General features: G+C 35.8%; 1 protein-coding gene across 9 annotated transcripts in view; it reads right to left on the bottom strand.

The window, feature by feature from the left end:
* Nucleotides 1-323: 323 nt before the first annotated feature.
* Mp (collagen XV/XVIII-type protein multiplexin) overlaps nt 324-17,247 on the bottom strand; it is a 353,266-nt gene continuing 336,342 nt past the window's right edge. For 3 of the 9 annotated variants that reach the window (XM_069109132.1, XM_069109136.1, XM_069109140.1), the window contains 13 exons: nt 10,785-10,814; nt 9,556-9,925; nt 8,882-9,273; nt 7,357-7,461; nt 5,410-5,665; nt 4,896-5,024; nt 4,656-4,750; nt 4,464-4,556; nt 3,961-4,083; nt 3,845-3,859; nt 2,766-2,960; nt 2,530-2,645; nt 324-2,126 (listed from right to left, as the gene is read on the bottom strand). In XM_069109132.1, coding sequence (XP_068965233.1) covers nt 1,832-2,126; nt 2,530-2,645; nt 2,766-2,960; nt 3,845-3,859; nt 3,961-4,083; nt 4,464-4,556; nt 4,656-4,750; nt 4,896-5,024; nt 5,410-5,665; nt 7,357-7,461; nt 8,882-9,273; nt 9,556-9,925; nt 10,785-10,814 — 2,214 coding nt within the window. In that variant the 3' untranslated portion in view covers nt 324-1,831. The remainder of the gene's footprint in view (nt 2,127-2,529; nt 2,646-2,765; nt 2,961-3,844; nt 3,860-3,960; nt 4,084-4,463; nt 4,557-4,655; nt 4,751-4,895; nt 5,025-5,409; nt 5,666-7,356; nt 7,462-8,881; nt 9,274-9,555; nt 9,926-10,784; nt 10,815-17,247) is intronic. The other 6 variants (XM_069109135.1, XM_069109133.1, XM_069109137.1 and 3 more) reach the window with 6 other exon arrangements.

Genomic DNA, 17,247 nt, shown 5'->3' with positions numbered 1-17,247 from the left:
ATACATAAATAATGTACTTACTTTTATGGTATCATTGTTTCAGCAACTATTAACAACATATAGACAGAGATTGTTTGACAAAATGCGATGAAGTAAATAGGTAGTCTTCAAAACAGCTTCACGTAGCGAAATAGTTATGTTTCTACATACACTAAAATTTAAATATCCTATACATATATTTTTTTTTTAATAAATCGCACATGTTTCAATAAGAAATCATCTCTCCAATTTGAACATAGCGCGAATATTAGATTAATCGATTTTCGAGTATCGTAACATTACATGATATCGATAGATCGAATTTAATTCAAGAGTCCGTTAGATGCACTTTCCGTTCTTTATTTAGAAAGACAATAATAAAGTGTACAAATAATACAAAATTTCGAACTAAAACGGTCGTCGGTGCAAACTATATCGAAGGATAGTTGGTTTTACATCGGTACGTCAAGACCTACATTACGGCATCGGGAGAATTTTCATTATTTCTTATTTTTCTGGAGAGAAATCGATTCGCCAACAAGCATGCTGACAACCTAAAGGTATAGACCGACGTTCTCTCTACTTAATCGTAATAAATTAGTTTAACGTTAGTAATATATCGTATCTTCGAATTATAGACACTGACTTAGACTCGATTTATGCTCGATGTAAAAGCAGAGGCCAATGACGATTAAGACAGCGACAGCTCGCGGTATGGTGTATACAACGTGTTTCTTTTCCAACGAGAGCTATACGTAAGTTATAAAATATTGCTACATATACGCCGAAATAGTTTTAGAAGCATATTCCACAACTGTTCGCGATTGTTAATCCAATTTCTAAGTAATCCTTTCATCGCATATACATACTGTTACATTTATGGGCCTGTAGCACCGTAAGTATAAGTACTTACATCCTTACTGTACAATCATGCAATTTACTATCGCACCAAACGCGTCTGCCGCGAATTGTACACAGAGCATAAATCTGGATTCCGGATGCAAAAAACTGAATCATCTTATACGGAATCCTTTATTTATTTGTTTTTTTTTTTTTTAATCGATTCGTTTCTTATATCTAACATACACACTCATATGTATTGGCTAAAGTGTAAATGTAATTCGATTGCGGATATGAATTCCGACATTTTTATTAGGTCGTATGGCAGTTGTTAGTTTACGTTCTGTTTTTTTCTGCAATTTTTTTTTCGTTTTTATTCTTTTTGTTTCGTTCTTTAATCCCTTAAACAGTAAATTATGACTCGAATGGTGAACACCTTTGGCCACGCTTCAAAGAATCTCCTCTCGTAGCAGCGTTCTAAGTACTGGACGTTTATCGTGACGTAGGGAACTTCTAATAGCGTCGAGTTGGTTGACGCGCATCGAAGAAACCGGTGATGTCGCGTTTTTCCGACGCTCGATAACGATGACGGATTAAGAGTACAGGCGAGTAATCGATATGAAACACTGATGAACGATGTCTAGACGATCAGTCTTATTTCTTAAAGAGAGAACGGAAACTCGGTATAAAGCGTTGGCTAATGACTCGCGATTAGGGTTATAACCTTTCGAATTACAGATAGATTTCACGCTGATTAGAAACGAGATGATTACTGTGTTTTTATTGTGTATTCATCGTATTCTTCTGTTTGAACTTTTTTTTTTTGTTATGTTTTCTTCTCTTTTATTTTTCTATTGCTTTTCATTATACAGTTCATCAAACAGGAACGATACGCGATTGACTCATCTCGATTTCTATCTATACAACGATGTTGTTGCTGTGTATTTTACGTATGTTAAAAGACAGAGAGAAAAATGGGATAGAAGAGATGGGAAGGGGAACGGTAGAAGGGTTAGTTTTCCATCAGAGAATCCAAATACTCCTTATAATCGTTCTCCGACATTTCGTCCTCATCCTCCGAAACTTCGACGCTTCTCCTCCTTCTTGTGGTCTCGCTGGTTACTTCTATACAGAGCAGCGCGAACTTGTTGTCGCAGGAATAACGAACTTGCTCCAAGAGACGTCCCCCAGTTAACGGCGATCCTAATCCGTAACGATCCGAACTACTTGAATGCCAAGCGTCGCAATACGTGTCCATTGCCCGGTCTCCTAATTTGTGCGATCCGTGCCATGCCACCTTTTCTGGCCTGAAATATCAGACGATGATAAGTTTGGCTCTATCTTAGCTCTAGTCTTTAATTTCGCTTTGATTTATATTTCAACTTTTTTTTTCGTACAAAATATACATTGTACTAGGTAATTTTTACAAGTGTATCTATAATTATATCGAAATGAAAGAAATATATTTAATTAAATCATGAAGTTGTAGTAGATCTCGCGAAGAAGATTTTTATAGAACATTCCTTACGCCGTATCGTAAGTTTAGATAGAGCTGACTACCAGAATGTATTATTGTTTGAAAAGTTGATGAATCTGTCAAAAAGTCATGCCTCATTTTGTGTTTTTATAATTACGTATACATATGGATTACCAGAAATATAAAACTTTATTTTATTATAGGACAAAAAGATAAATAAACGAGATAGTTACCATGCAAAGTCGGTGAGGATATTTTTGCCATTGAAACTGTAAATCCTTGGATTTTGCGAGAAGTAGGCCCCGTTTCCGTTGAACATCTCTTTCCACGAGTTGAAAAGTACATCGCCCTAGGGGATCGGAAACAAATGTTTCGTAACACGCGCGACACGCTTATGGAAAATTGCTTGGAAACTTGACTGAAATACTTTCATAAATAAATCGTTCAGAATCTATATATTGCTTGTCACCTTTATGTTAACGATAGGAAGATCACGGTCCCCAAGTCTCACGATGCTGTCAACATTTTGAACTCTGGAGCTGAGGAATGCTCGGAACGTACCCCTCAAACCAGCTCGCTTCGCTTGTCGATAACAAGCGTAGTCAGCTCCACGTACACCGTGCATGTCTCCCGTAAATGGCTCGTTCAAAGCAGCCATTCGTAACTGGAAATTGTGATATCAATGCGATGTTCTTGTATGAATTGGAGTTTATTGCTAGCAATGGAAAATATTTAGGTAAGTGGAGATTGGACGTAGAAAGAATTGAAAATACCACTTTAACAAGAATTTTTGTCCACAAGGAGAATGATTGTACGAAGAGCGATGTTAGCAAATAAGAATAGAAGTGGAATTATTATTTATTTATATCTTAGCACAGATAATAAACTCTTATCGTTTCTTAAAATATAAAAACACTTCCTGTTTTTTGGAGAGCTTCAAATATTGAAATAAATGATATTTCAAAGTAGTATAGTATATGTCAAAGAAAGGTTTCGGTATATATTTTGCTAATATATAGCATTTTGCTAATCAAAGAATCATTTTTCTGAAAATTGTAGTTTTTGTGTGTAATAATATATGTATATTGTAATTCCAGTTCCCAGGGGCTATAGAATGGGCTTGGTTTATGAAAAGCCCTATAATCACTCATCCTTCCACATTACAATCATACTGCAATCTGTAAATTGTAGTTTCAGTATATGCAGTTGTCTTAGGTCCAGCTTCCAAATAGATACTTGAATTCCTACGTGTATTAAGCAGATTTCTGGATCTTAGGCACGTTAATGCGTACAATTGACGAAGAGATAAATCTTTCTCTAAATTTTCGATATAGTTTGCCGCCAATCTTCTTTGTAATATGCTAAAAGATTTTAGTGCAAAAAGAATTAAGAATGATTCGTTGAGTAGGTAATGAAAATTCGTTTCTCTTCTTCATACTTAACGAAAATGAAATGGAACGAAGCGTTCTTGTGAAAATTATAAAAACTGAAAGAGGGAACGTATAAGAGAACGATAACGTCGAAAGATTAATCATGCCAATATCTTACCATCCGTGGATACCACTTTGGAAGCAGGAAGAAAATTCAATTGTAATTAAGTAATGCATTAGTCCACCTCTTATCGATAACGTTTTACACTCAACAGGATTAAGATAGTAACTCACCCCTGTTCCGTCTGCTTTTACGGGTATCTGGTTGATCAGGTTGGAAGCCTCGAAAGGTGGATTCACCGGAGGCGGTGACGTGGTTGGTGGTGCTGGTGTAGTTATTGGTAGAAGCGAACCCAACTACAGAACACAGCATAAATATCTTGAATTAAATTGAAGCCATGTAGTTTGCTAAATAGGTAAGATTATTATATTCTATAAGATTTATATTCTTATATATTTATTATATTATATATTTATATTCTTATAAGATTTATATTATATAAGATTTATATTCTTAGCTGATATACAATAATTATCATTAACAAAAGGAAAAAGTTGCGTTTGATAAAATATTTTGCAACATCGATGAAACTTTCTAGTTAAATGTTTTATCTTAATGAATCTTCTTCTGTACATTGTTAGAATTTACATGAATGAATTATATATTAATCGACTTTTGAGTAAATATTACAAGTAGAGTGTAAAGATAGAATAAATAGGAAAATTTTTATACTAACTGCGATGTATTGCCAGCCATTGTTCACTCTAACGAGCAAAGCCTGTTCGTCAATGATATAAGCTAATGTTCCAACTGGGCTCACGGAAGACATCTAAATATGTAATAGTTAGAAGCATTAAAAGTTATAATAATTAGAGTATTTATACGTATATTGTTCAAAATCATGTTTTGACGATATTAAAAGATTTACTTTGGTCATAGCTTCGGTATTTTGGAAAGTCACAGCTCCTGGTACGATCTTCGTGGTACTTTCTAAGGGACCTCTAGTTGCGGTGGTTGCAGCACCTTATAAAAGTTTTATAGGTAATTAGGATGTGTTTTTAAGGACGCAGTAAACTTTACTATGCAGTTTTTCTAATTTAGAATACACCAAGAAAATTAATGTCTTTTAGAAACGTCGTTTTACGATATTTTACATTTAGTGCGTTACCTAAATGTTCTTTAAGTTCCTTCAGTTGCTTTAGTTCTCGCAGAGCCTTCAATTCGTCTAGACTAGTTCTAGGTCCTTGCAGCGTGCCAAAGAACATATCGTGTTTAAAATTTTTTATATTCTTTGGAACTGCAAATTTAATAGTTTTTCATATATTTCCAATATCTTTCTTATATCTGCTAATCTGAGTAAAATATACAGGAACACCAGAAGCTTAGAATCACCATGTGTTCTACAAAATTCAAGAATTTAGAGAAAAGTCAGCTTGGAATTTGGATACTTTAAGCAATTCTCTTGTGAAAAACCTACCGAAACGAGGGAAATTGTCATTGATATTTGCAGCTTTAAATTCGACTTAGGGATAAAATTAACGGAAGATTCGATATAGAAACAATCGAGGAAGTACATAATCCGAAATTTTTAATCGATGACATACTTTTAAGTAGAGGTGGTCAAATATTTTTTGCATATGATACTTAAATTATGTTATTTATGATTAATGAATCTTTCTTACCCTGTCTAACTCCGTAATAGTCTCTTTCGCCAAAGATGTGACTTCTACCAATTCCTGGTTCTCCTTTCTGTCCAATCAAAGATAGTCCAGGCGGTCCTGGTGGCCCAGGAGGCCCCGGGGGACCCGGAACTGGAATATAGTTTCCTTGAGACGGTGGTCCAGGTGGTCCGGGTGGCCCTGGAGGTCCTCTTTGACCGTCTCTTCCAGGTTGTCCAGGAATTCCAGGGAAACCATCGTCTCCCTTATCGCCTTTGATCTGAACGTCATTTAGACAGACAGATATGAAATTGATTTACACGAATATTATACGAATTACAATTATATACTAAGAATCGAGGCGACCGTACGCATTAACATTGAAAATAAACTTCTGAATGATACAATTTTTATGGCGTATATTACACAAAATTATTTATATGCAGTGGATTCGTGCATTACTGGTTGAGAGGCTAATGTATAATATCACGATTCTCTGATTTAAGTTCTAATTATGTTATTCGTATGCAAACAAATTTTTGCAAAGCAATGTTTAGATTATAATCCTGGAGAGAAGATACTTGAGCCAGTTTCGCTAAGTGGATGTCGGAATAAATCACAGGACGTGCCTTGGTGGGTGCGAGGCCGTTCGAAAGCGCAATAAAAGCAGCGAATTTGCCTTACGTTGGCCCGGCTTTTAAACCAAAGTGTAGTGAATTAAAGCCTGCCACGCGCATTCGTTTCGTGTTCGTCGCTTGTCAACTGCGACGACGAAATTTCGACGAATTTCTGTTTGGGACGCCGAATAAATCGAGTCGCGGCTTCGCTAGCCGACAAAGATGAAAAAGAACAAGCAGAGTAGATGTGAGAGGGATACTAGGAGGGGAAAAAATGGAATAAAAAGAGAAGGAACGGGGCGTCAAGCGCACACTTGCATTAATTTCCGTCACTCTACACGTTCTATGGCTCGTTCAATGAGACTTGCGAGTGTACACGGTGATCTACGAGCACTGTTACTAGTTTCGCGAGCTTCACGAAGTGGTCGTTCCGACTAAAAAATGTTCGAGACTGCTCGTTCGTGGCACAACTCGTACGAGGGTTTCATGTCGTAACAGTGATTAAACAGCTCTGGAAAGAATCGAATCGAATCGGACAAAAGAGAGAAAAAAAATATTTTAGACTGGGAGGAAGTTTGTAGGAAGTAATGGGTTTTCATTGTATAGCTTTATTTTCTTTGATGTTATATCTTTCCCGTTATACTGGTCGTGTAAGTTTGAGGATAATATTTTCAATGTTCTATCTTTTTAAGTTCTGGGCTGTACACAAAAGTGTACTTCAATTGCGAGTAACTATAAATTTTGTGTTCCCGTGACATTTTTCTTTTTTAGCCAAAATGACTTCTCTTTGACAATTTCGAAAACTTTATAGCGAGAGTTATAAATCACCGTGTGTATATCTCCACTTCGACCTTTCCCCCGCTACGAGACAGGATAAAAAATGCATCCATTATCTTTATTTGTTCCGCGCTGCAAGCTCTTTAACACTTCGTGTTTACCTACCGATTTTTCCCTCGCATCAACTTAGCCAGAATAATTCTTAAAGCGCGAAAGATGACATTAGCCACTCTACCGAATTTATTGGAAAATTTTTCTAATTTTTGCTCATCTATTATGTAGATTTCCTCAGTACATAGAATTTTTATTAAACGTAAGATAGGAAGGAATAACATACATATTTCAAAATACAAATAATATTCCAAATATTTGATAGTCCAATATTTAATATTCGAAAAATTATTAGTCGAAAATTCAAGTTTATTTTCTGTACATATATGTATTTAAAACTATTTTCTGCGGCGTACTATGTTTCTCTTAATTCGCCTAATTTCTCTGTAACACGGATCCCATTGATTTCAGAGGGAATTGCTTACGGGTATTTCGATTTTAATGAGAATCGGTGAATCGTACTTACGCCGACAGAGACCCCGTAAGGGCTCGGTGTACCGGGTTCTCCTTTTTCTCCCTTGGGCCCCACTGGTCCAACAGGTCCAGGAAGTCCAGGAGTTCCAGGACGACCCTGTTAGAAGTAGTTACCGATACATAGCGTTCATGTTCTACCTTCCTGTTCATGAATATTCTATGTTCATTAAACCTTTAATTAATCTCGCGTGCAGTTCAATCTAGCATACACTTTGGTCGATTGGTGTGATTTCTAATTTTATGACCGGATTATTACGTAGTTAACAGAGGTAAATTAGTCTATTAACGCCATTCAAAGTAATTAATCAACGAAATTATGATTGAAAGCCAACAGAGTTAAAATTAAGGGATAAATTGTTCTTATCTTATCTATTAGGATTATGTAAGTTCTATGTAATACTCACTTTCATGGAGTTCTGTGCATTGGAACATAGCATTGGAAAAAGTATATTCTCATTTTAGACTACATTTTTATATGTAAGTGGATAATTATAATCGTAATTGTTTCCAGTAGCAGGGAGTATATGTTAATTGTCATGTAATTTTGTTAAAACACGACCAATTAGAAAAATCCTTTCACAGTATGTAAAGATGAGTTTGGCTTATCTTATATATCGTATTACTGAGAATATGTTGCATTATATTAATTTTCCTTGGTATTTCTACTAACTAAAATTATTAAATTCTTTAGCTCTTATTAGCTTAAAACAGTAACCGATAATTTAAACTTCGATTATGTATGCAGAGAACTCAGCATGACACGAGAGCGTGTCTGACAAGGCCTGCAGATTCGTTGACTTGTCTATTACTAGGTTAAGGTAGTCGGACGTCAATTAATCCAATGTCTTGAAACTCAGAACTCTACGGCCTCAGAGTTATGGAATCCGTCAAAAGTCGTTGCTATGTCGTGGAATTTAGAACTCTATCCAGCCTGCTGGCTATGTTTCCGATTATTATTGATCTTCGCTTACACAAATGGCGATACATGTAAGTTTTCGTAATATCAGATCAGAATTTGCGTTTCTTTTTATTCATATTTTGATTAGATATAATATATAATCGAGAGCCTTTAATGTATATTCAAAATGCATTTATTAAGTTCAAGTTTGGACAAGTTTAAGTCATTTGATGAAGCTACGCGAAGCTTCTAGGATCGTTATACATATATAATGTACAATCTGTGAAAGGTATATTCCAAAGATTCATTCCTAGTTATCTATTTTCCATTACAATCCTTTATCGTAAGCAAATGGCCATAAACGATTATTTCTCCCATATACTGTCAACAAAATTAAAAATTTCACTCGGAACAAGAAAAAAAAAAAAAACACAGCTTTTCATAACACTGCATACAAGATTACATAATACATAGCCATTCATGCAAATAGCGACAAGAAAATTACGTTACGAAATTCTATTTTACTAATGGCGAGGAAATCAAACGGAAATCGAGGGTTTGATCGATAAAAAACGAAAAAGAAAAGAAGATAAGAAGTATAGAAGGAGTTTTCTCATACCGCCCATCCAGGTAACCCAATTTCTCCCATCGCTCCCGTCTTCCCAGGTGGGCCGACCGGTCCTGGTGGTCCAGGACGCCCTCTTCTACCTCTCTTGCCTTCTGCTCCTTTTTCACCTTTGATAGTGATGTAGTCTCCAGAGCTCGCTATAGCTGTAGCTCCTGGCGGACCTCTCTCACCTTTTTCGCCCTTTGCACCGACGACTCCCGGTGCTCCGGGAACTCCGTCCTTCCCTGGCTCGCCTTTGTTGCCTTGCGGTCCTTGGATACCATTCACACCAGGAATTCCGGCTGGTCCAGAATCACCTTTGTCTCCCTTCTCGCCTTTGGTGCCCTTATCTCCTTTGTATCCTCGTGCACCACTCTCGCCCTTATCGCCCTTTTCCCTTAACACTAATTAATTCGTGGCTTTCAGGGAGACAATTTTTCATGTAATATTAATTAATCTAAACGTAAAGATATCGTATCGCTTCCAAATTGGAATCAGCACCGTTCGTTATCTTTTCTTCTAAGAATATATCAATCAACTTAAGCGTTCGATGACAACTGATCGAATCTTCAATTTGAACTTTTACATTTCCTTTTGTATTTGATTTCACTTCTTACATCTAATGACCAGATCCGTCGATTATTTAATTTCATTTGATAAAAATCACAAAATGAGCATATTCTTACTCGCTTCTCCAACGTTTACTCCACCAGAGCCGGTCAATCCAGGCAATCCTGGTGGTCCAGGTGCACCTGCAGGGCCTGGTTTCCCTTCTGGTCCTGTGTCACCTTTGTCACCTTTTTCTGCTGGTCTTCCATTTTCACCTGGTGCGCCAGGAAGCCCCGGTGCTCCCGGAGCACCAGGTTCACCCTTGAATCCTTGAATTCCTCGTGGACCTTCTTTTCCATGATCGCCTTTTGCACCCTTGTGCCCTGGTTCGCCTTTGTATCCTTTGGCACCGGCGATTCCTGTCTCTCCTTTCGGTCCTGGACTTCCTGGAAGTCCGGCTTCGCCTTTCTGTCCTGGCAGTCCTGGTCTCATGGTGATGCCCTCCGTCTAAAGTTTGGAACAAATTTTTTCAGATTACGACCCACCGTCACCTTTTCTTTTTACTTAGATATTGAAATTGAACGTATTTTTATTAGAAACTACAAATTTATTGGAAAGTTGGAAGTTTTATAATCTTTCTAGTTATTTTGTGATCTCAGTACTTTTATTTTCTGATTTAAATATATTTTAATAGAAAGCTTTTTATCTTTTTATGCGTCGACGAGAATTTCGTTGACTGCGAGTCCTTTGTGAACATTTCGAGTATAGGATAGTTTTAATTTTCGCTAGACGAACTGGATCGTCGACGACGAATTTGTTTGACTCTGCTTTAAGAGGATATTTATTTTCACTGAAAAAAGTACCAAATATTTGGTTGTGACGTACGACTGTATAATAAAATAGAGACGCCGGTAAATATCTCCGAATTTTCTGTGATATCTTGAAACCCTAGCAATAAAATTATTAACATTTTATAAAAATATTAGATTTGGAAAAAATATATTTGCTTACGAAGAACTACGTCAATCGCGTTACACGCATTATGCCCATTTTCTAATAATAATTTTATTACGCTACGACATTTTGCGATATTCAATAATGAACTTTCTATAAATACTAATAACATTTAACCATTACAATTTTTTACAAAATACAGTTTAGGGTATTCTCGAAACATAGAACGTATTTTAGAATACAAAGAGAAGAAGCTTTTGGTAATGCAATTGTCGTTTGAAATTCATCATAAAGTTTCGCGATAAATTTCAGCACACCGCAGAGCGCAAGACGGAATGCCTGTAGCATACCGGTACAATCTCGAAAGAAGCTTTCGTACCAAAGTTGCTCCAAATATGGAACTATTACTCACCCTATAAATGCCTCGAGGTTTCCAACTGGGCTGCATGCGCATAATAGCCAAAATTTCTCTGTTTAATCATCGGTATAAGGTCGTAAAGCTAAAAGCAGTCGGTCGACCCGACCTGCTACCTGCTCATTTGTATCGTCTAATGGTCGTTGACGAACAATCATCGTTCAAACAATTGTCTCCAATGTTCAATTGAACTATTATGCTGTTCTCGTTACCGACATTAAACCAGTTTGCTTTGCGAACAAGTAACTGATCCTTTTCCCATCTAACTTACATCGAATAGAAACGAATTATTCGATCGAAGATCGAAGGAACTTATTAGGGGTACGTACCTTGTCACCATGAAAGGATGGGATTTCGTTTTGTAATTCTCTGTGCGCTCAATTGGATCTTATGCCATATTAGAAATAATTAATTATTTGTGACTAACGTATTGGATTAAATTGAAACAATGTGCGAATTGTTCGCTAGAATCGACAAAATTTTAAACAACAATGCCTCGATTAGCGAGGATCGTAAGATTTCACGTCACGTCGTATCTGAAGTATTCGAGTCTCGATTGAAATTTAGAATAAAAAAGAGACGAATGCAATTGTAATCGAAGAAAATGTTGTACGTTCATTTCTCAACTTCAACGAACACGCTCACGTGTTGTTCATTTAAACGATTTCGTAAACGTAGAAAAGGGTGGTAATTTGAATCTACCGAGGCCAGTGACGTGTAAGCTATTTGAAACTGTTTATCTTATCACCGTCAAATATCATTGTTTTGCCACCAATCCAATATATTCGAACTGGATATTCTGTCGCGGTCCAGTGGCAAATAGAACGGTCCAAATATTCGCGATAGAATGGTCAACGAGTTCTTAACGTCAATTCATCAAAAATATTTTAACACGCAAACATTACGCGAATCAATATTTGTATTGGCGATTATAACAGCCGCATCCTGGACTGGACATTTATCAAACGGTTGAAATGGTCATTGGTGTATCGCTAGAAATTAGTCGATGCGGATGCTCAAACGAAATTTCCAATTCTGCTAAACGAAGAAAAAGAATGTCCGGAGAAAGAAAGAAAAAAGAAGGAAAGAGGAGAAAAAGGTGCAGACTGTTTTGAAAGTGAAAAGTTTTTGATCGATATCGTGTTTTGTACGTTTAATTTTGTCGATGAATGTGCCGGATTGTTCTAGCCGATAGACACGCGTTTATTCGACCGTTTACAAGTCTCAGTTTCCGAAACCGCAAACGAATCAAATATATTCTTCTCTTTTCCCTCTTTTTCCTTTCATCTGTCTTTGCACGAAAGCCTCTGAACGCCTATTTATCAACGCCACCGATCGCTTGCTTATACGTCACGCCAGCTTCTTAAAGCTTTTCTACCGACTGGTATCGAACTTTCAGACTTTCTATCGAGAGGTTCGTATTCAATAGGTATCCTGCATTCCGTCTTTCTTCTCTTTTATCTCGTATCGAGTATATTGTAAAGTAGATTTCGGATGATCAAAGAATCCTGAGGTTAATTCAGTAAAATGGAGTTGACAGAGTGAAATATTTACGTTTGTTGTTTCGATTCCATTATGGTATTGTTTTTAACGAGTAATGGTTTACCGTTTCTTCTGTGATATTTGTCGTCGTGCAGATTATTAATGTTGGAGAAAAGTTACGAGAAGCATAATAAAATAGTCGAGGATACTGTAACAAAAACAACCCTTGTTAAATTTCTTGGTTTTTTGGTAACGATAAACTTTGGTAAACAGGAGCGAGATTTACAACGTGATGGAACCAATATCATAAAAATTGATTTATGTCTTGATTTATCGTGGAATGAAAATTTATATATTCGTTAGAAACAATCCTTATTAGAGAGATTGTTATTTTATAAAAGCATTACGTTATGTTTTCGAACGATGACTCATCAAAAAATGATTCAGCATAATAATTGAAATATATTGAACGAAAAATTTAATTAAAAAAACTTAGGTATAAAAGTTATTTCTTTTTAAAAATTTGTATCTTTACGTGTATATCAATCTTTTTTATTATTTGTAAGCCAACTAGATATTACTGTTAAATAACATATTTTTCAATTGGAAGTCAATTATTATTTCTTATTTTGATGGCGAGAAAGATGTATTTTTCTAAACCATAAGAACACAAACGACAAATTAATAGATACAATTTCATAAAAAAAAAAAAAAGGAAGAAGAAGAAAAACGAGAACAAATAATGATAGACGTATTGATTTTGTACGAGTATTTTCTTGTTTTTGGAATTCATATACGCAAGTGATCTAATAAATCTGTTTCGATATATGTTTTCATACTCTCGTGCGATACAATTATTCAAATTGAGAATAGTGTAACAGCCCCTGAAGCACGAAAATGAGTACGTGAAATATTCCACTGGTCGCAATGTCAGGTTAGCGCACTCAATTAACCTACGAGGAACACGGAATACATCGTTGCGATGTGAGGTTTAGTATGAATGATGTCAAATTGCATCATTCTACACGATGACGTTACTATGAACGATCGAGTATTATGAACGACTAAGTCAAGTAAAACCATCGGTAATAATCAACCTTTTATGATTACAAGGAATACATACACCGATTTATGGTATTTATACAATCACTGATAATAACCAAGAGCTATTATTTTTAAATTATATCGTATTAAAATGATCTAATTACAAAACCTAATAAGAAAAGATTACAAGATCATTTCCCACATATTCCTGTACAATTTTAATAACCTTGTTATACGATTCTTTCATTATTCCTAAAAATATCACGTTGCGCTGCTGCTTTAATTTTTACCTACCAAACATTATAATATTACTATAATTAGTACGATAGTTTGGTGTTAGCAGATAGACGCGTTAAAGGTTGGTAAGATAATTAAATTTGTAGTAACAATATACAGTATAATTAAACTTGTGTACATAAAAAAAATTTACGTACAAGAACGTGTTTGAGATTGATTTTTCAAGTTACAAGCAATTGAATTTTATGCTACATACGCAATTTTAATTGTCAGCCAGTCATACAAGATATAGTACATATTACACGTATAGCGGGCAAACTTAACAACGACGCAAAAAGTCTAATCCTTATTTTCCCCCTCCCTCCCTACCAACGTTTCCGTCCTTCGTGTTGTACGTGCGCGAAATCTATTTCAAAGATCCCGACATAAGAAATCAAAACGTTAGAATAAGATCTCCGCGTTCATTCCCTTTACATCATCGTCTCTAATCCAGATTTCTCATCTTCCACGAAACCGACTAAGTACGTGGCAGTCGGTCAAGTGATTCGTATAATCGGGCAAAACGCCTTTCCCGCAGATGTGTAGTTTCTCCCGACGAGTTCCTTCGCCTAGCCAACCCAACACCCACCCACCAGTCACTCACCTGCCGTACCTGGTCGGCACAGCCTAGAAATTGGTTTCTGTATTCTCAGGGGAAATCGGACGCTTGTACGTTGGTGCACGAACCGGCACCGGGTCACGTAAGATAACACTCGAGGTCAAAGCGAGATACTTCGCCTGTCGAGGATTCCCAAAGCCCTTGCAAGGTTGCAAAGTTCTCCGTATGGCGGCGTAAAGGACGAAAAGTCAGCTGAGAGAGTGGTTTTCTTCGAGTTTCGAAGCAGCACGCACACCGCCAAAGTACTTTAATTAATTTAAACGCTTTACCGTACATCTGTTGGATTTCGTCGAAATTAACGAGCTGCTGAATTTCCGTTTCAACGAACAATTTTTAATACTTTCCTTCTTTGATCGAAGGAATTGAAGGAAGAGAAGATGGTCCTCAGAAGTTGTTTTATATATCCAAGATTTTCCGTTCTTGGAATTTTGTTTGCTGCAAGAGGTAATTTGTGGCATAAAGTTATATAGATTCGTAATTTTTTAGTTCACCTTGATGCGGTCTTCGAATTTTTATACAGTCGTTTTTTATTATCGATAATCGATATACAAAAAGTGGTTCGTTGAATTATCGTTACTTTTGAATTACTAACTTATTTGGTTGTGGCGATGTTGTTTCCACCGAAGGGTAACACGATAAGGTAGATATTGTCTAAAGCGTTTACAGACAATAGTTCATCAAACACGGACTACCTATCTATCACAAACTCCGAACAATAAGAAATTTATTCCAGCGAACATTTGATATCCCCCGTTAATATTTCCTTTATATAAATTTACAACTTTCGTGCTATACAGCGCCGAGTCAGCTATAAAATTCTCGGTGTGTCCCATTACGAAGCTCTCAGCCGAGTCTCAAGGGTCTGTACGATTTCGAAAGCATCTTTTATCATGGAAATTTTTATGCATCATACACGTACTTTATTAGATCGATGTTGTTTTAATAATAATATCATAAAATCATATAGAAGATATATTAATATTTTTACAGTGAGGAATTTGAAAAGTACGAAGTTGCAGTTCTTAGATTCTTCTGTGACAGAGAAAGCTTTTGATTGTCAATTTTATTTCACATATAGAATAATGTTTTTAGCGCTTCTAGAAGACGATTTTATCAAATTTATAGCGCCAAACCATTACGAAAGTTACAAGGTGTTAAATCATTCCATTAAAGTGTCAAATCAGAACACTTCGTATCGATTGTACGTATATATCTAACAACGATTTACGGTACACGATGCTACGTCATATTTATGAACATTACAAATATAGAAACTATTAAAGATGTACATATATTTATTCAATTTCGCCTGGTAGTAGGATTCCAAATACTTTTTATCGACAGATTTTCCAAATCGACTTAAGGGAAGGGGAATTGACGCGTTTTTATTAATTTTTAATTCTACGATTAAGTTGTGACCAAGGAATGGTCCGCCTCACAGGTTAATTTCGAAGCAATTCTTGGCGAAGAAATTCCAGGCATATAAAATATATACTCTACGATAGTCACAATTTTCTATGCAGCGTTTATTTAATTTTTTTTTTTTCCAAAAATTTACTTTGGTACTCTGGTATCACATAGACATTCCAGTTTACCGTTAGGATTTTGCAACATGTGTTCGCGGAAAAATACGTGACACCTTTTTGAAAAATCTTACGCAAAATGCTGCACACGAAAAGTATTATTCACATAGGGTTTTCTTACGTTGGGAATCTTTTACCATCGCGTGACGCTGTAAGAATACTCTGGTACAAGTAGCGCGAGGTTGCAGGATCTCAATATCTCTTTCTGAAAGTTCTCGCGCGACCAGAATATCTTCCGACCAAGATGCACCTTGTTTTTGCCGTAAAATGTTTGTGTGCGATACCGTTACATGTTTTACACGTGTTACGATACGACTTTAAAATATTATACAGACATTTTATTTCTCTCCGTAAGATACTTCGCGTCAATAAAATTCCACTCTTCTTTGACACTGGCGCTGTATGGCCGTTAACTCCATTACCTACTGCACGGTATAGATATTTATTTCGATCGATTTCACTTTTCGTCAATTTAATTTCAGCACAAAGGTAGACGATTAATGTTCAATTTTCAATAACTATGGTTTACTAGCGTAAATTTTTTGGTTTTTTTCGGAAACACGAACAAAGGTTCTTTTGTTACGAGCCGCTCAATCCTTCGCGTGAATGTTACATACAAAGCTAGCTTGTCGTTGTAGTGTCAACGCTCTTTCGTGAAACTTTTCGAAGCAAAAGGTCACGCCTCGAAAAAGAAAAGTCAAAATCATTTATTCCTTAAAATTATACAGTGGTTTTTTTTCATTTGATGAATAGACTTTCTGCAAAATGAACTTAATGTTTCTTGCTTTTTATTCGTAAATATGTGTCTGCAGTAAAATGAATTTGTACGCGAAAAGAACTGGCGGAACGAAGTTCGTAGGATTCTATTAAAATCCGTGTAATTAGATGCAGTAAATTTAAGAATTATCTACCGTATACGACGCAGCCGAAATTATGCACAGTTCAACTTTCGTAAGCATAATTTATCAGGGCTGTCGTGATAAATTTACTTCCAGAGCACTTATTTTTACCTTGTTCCTATTAACCAAAACGTGCGATAGTTCCATTATTAGTGTAATAAATCAACGCAGGTTACACACGTGTATTACGTTTGCGTAAAATTGTTCGAATTTATGTAAAAATTTAAGCCGATTTTAATTATAGATCGTTGAATGCTATATTTTTTAATCACAATTAACAGAGGTTGCGGTTAATCGATATGTTTAACGCTTTTATACGTTTAAATGAATTTTACATTTTTACAAACATGATTGTTTATCTGATTTTAATCTTTATTTTATCCTCCATGATATTTTATAATATATTTTATAAATGGATTATTCTAGAAATTTCATATAGATTAAACTAAGTAATGCAATTTATTTTATTATCATTTTTTTTAATAAAAAAGAATAACAGGAAATAATACATCGATAACAATAAAGTGGAGAAAGACGAATATTTTGCAGTAATTTAC

Source organism: Bombus flavifrons, chromosome 3 (genome assembly GCF_040668555.2).
Source record: "Bombus flavifrons isolate JBK064 chromosome 3, iyBomFlav1_principal, whole genome shotgun sequence".
NCBI lineage: Eukaryota > Metazoa > Arthropoda > Insecta > Hymenoptera > Apidae > Bombus > Bombus flavifrons.
The sequence above is the reverse complement of the archived record's forward strand: the minus strand, read 5'-3'. Positions and strand labels throughout refer to the sequence as shown.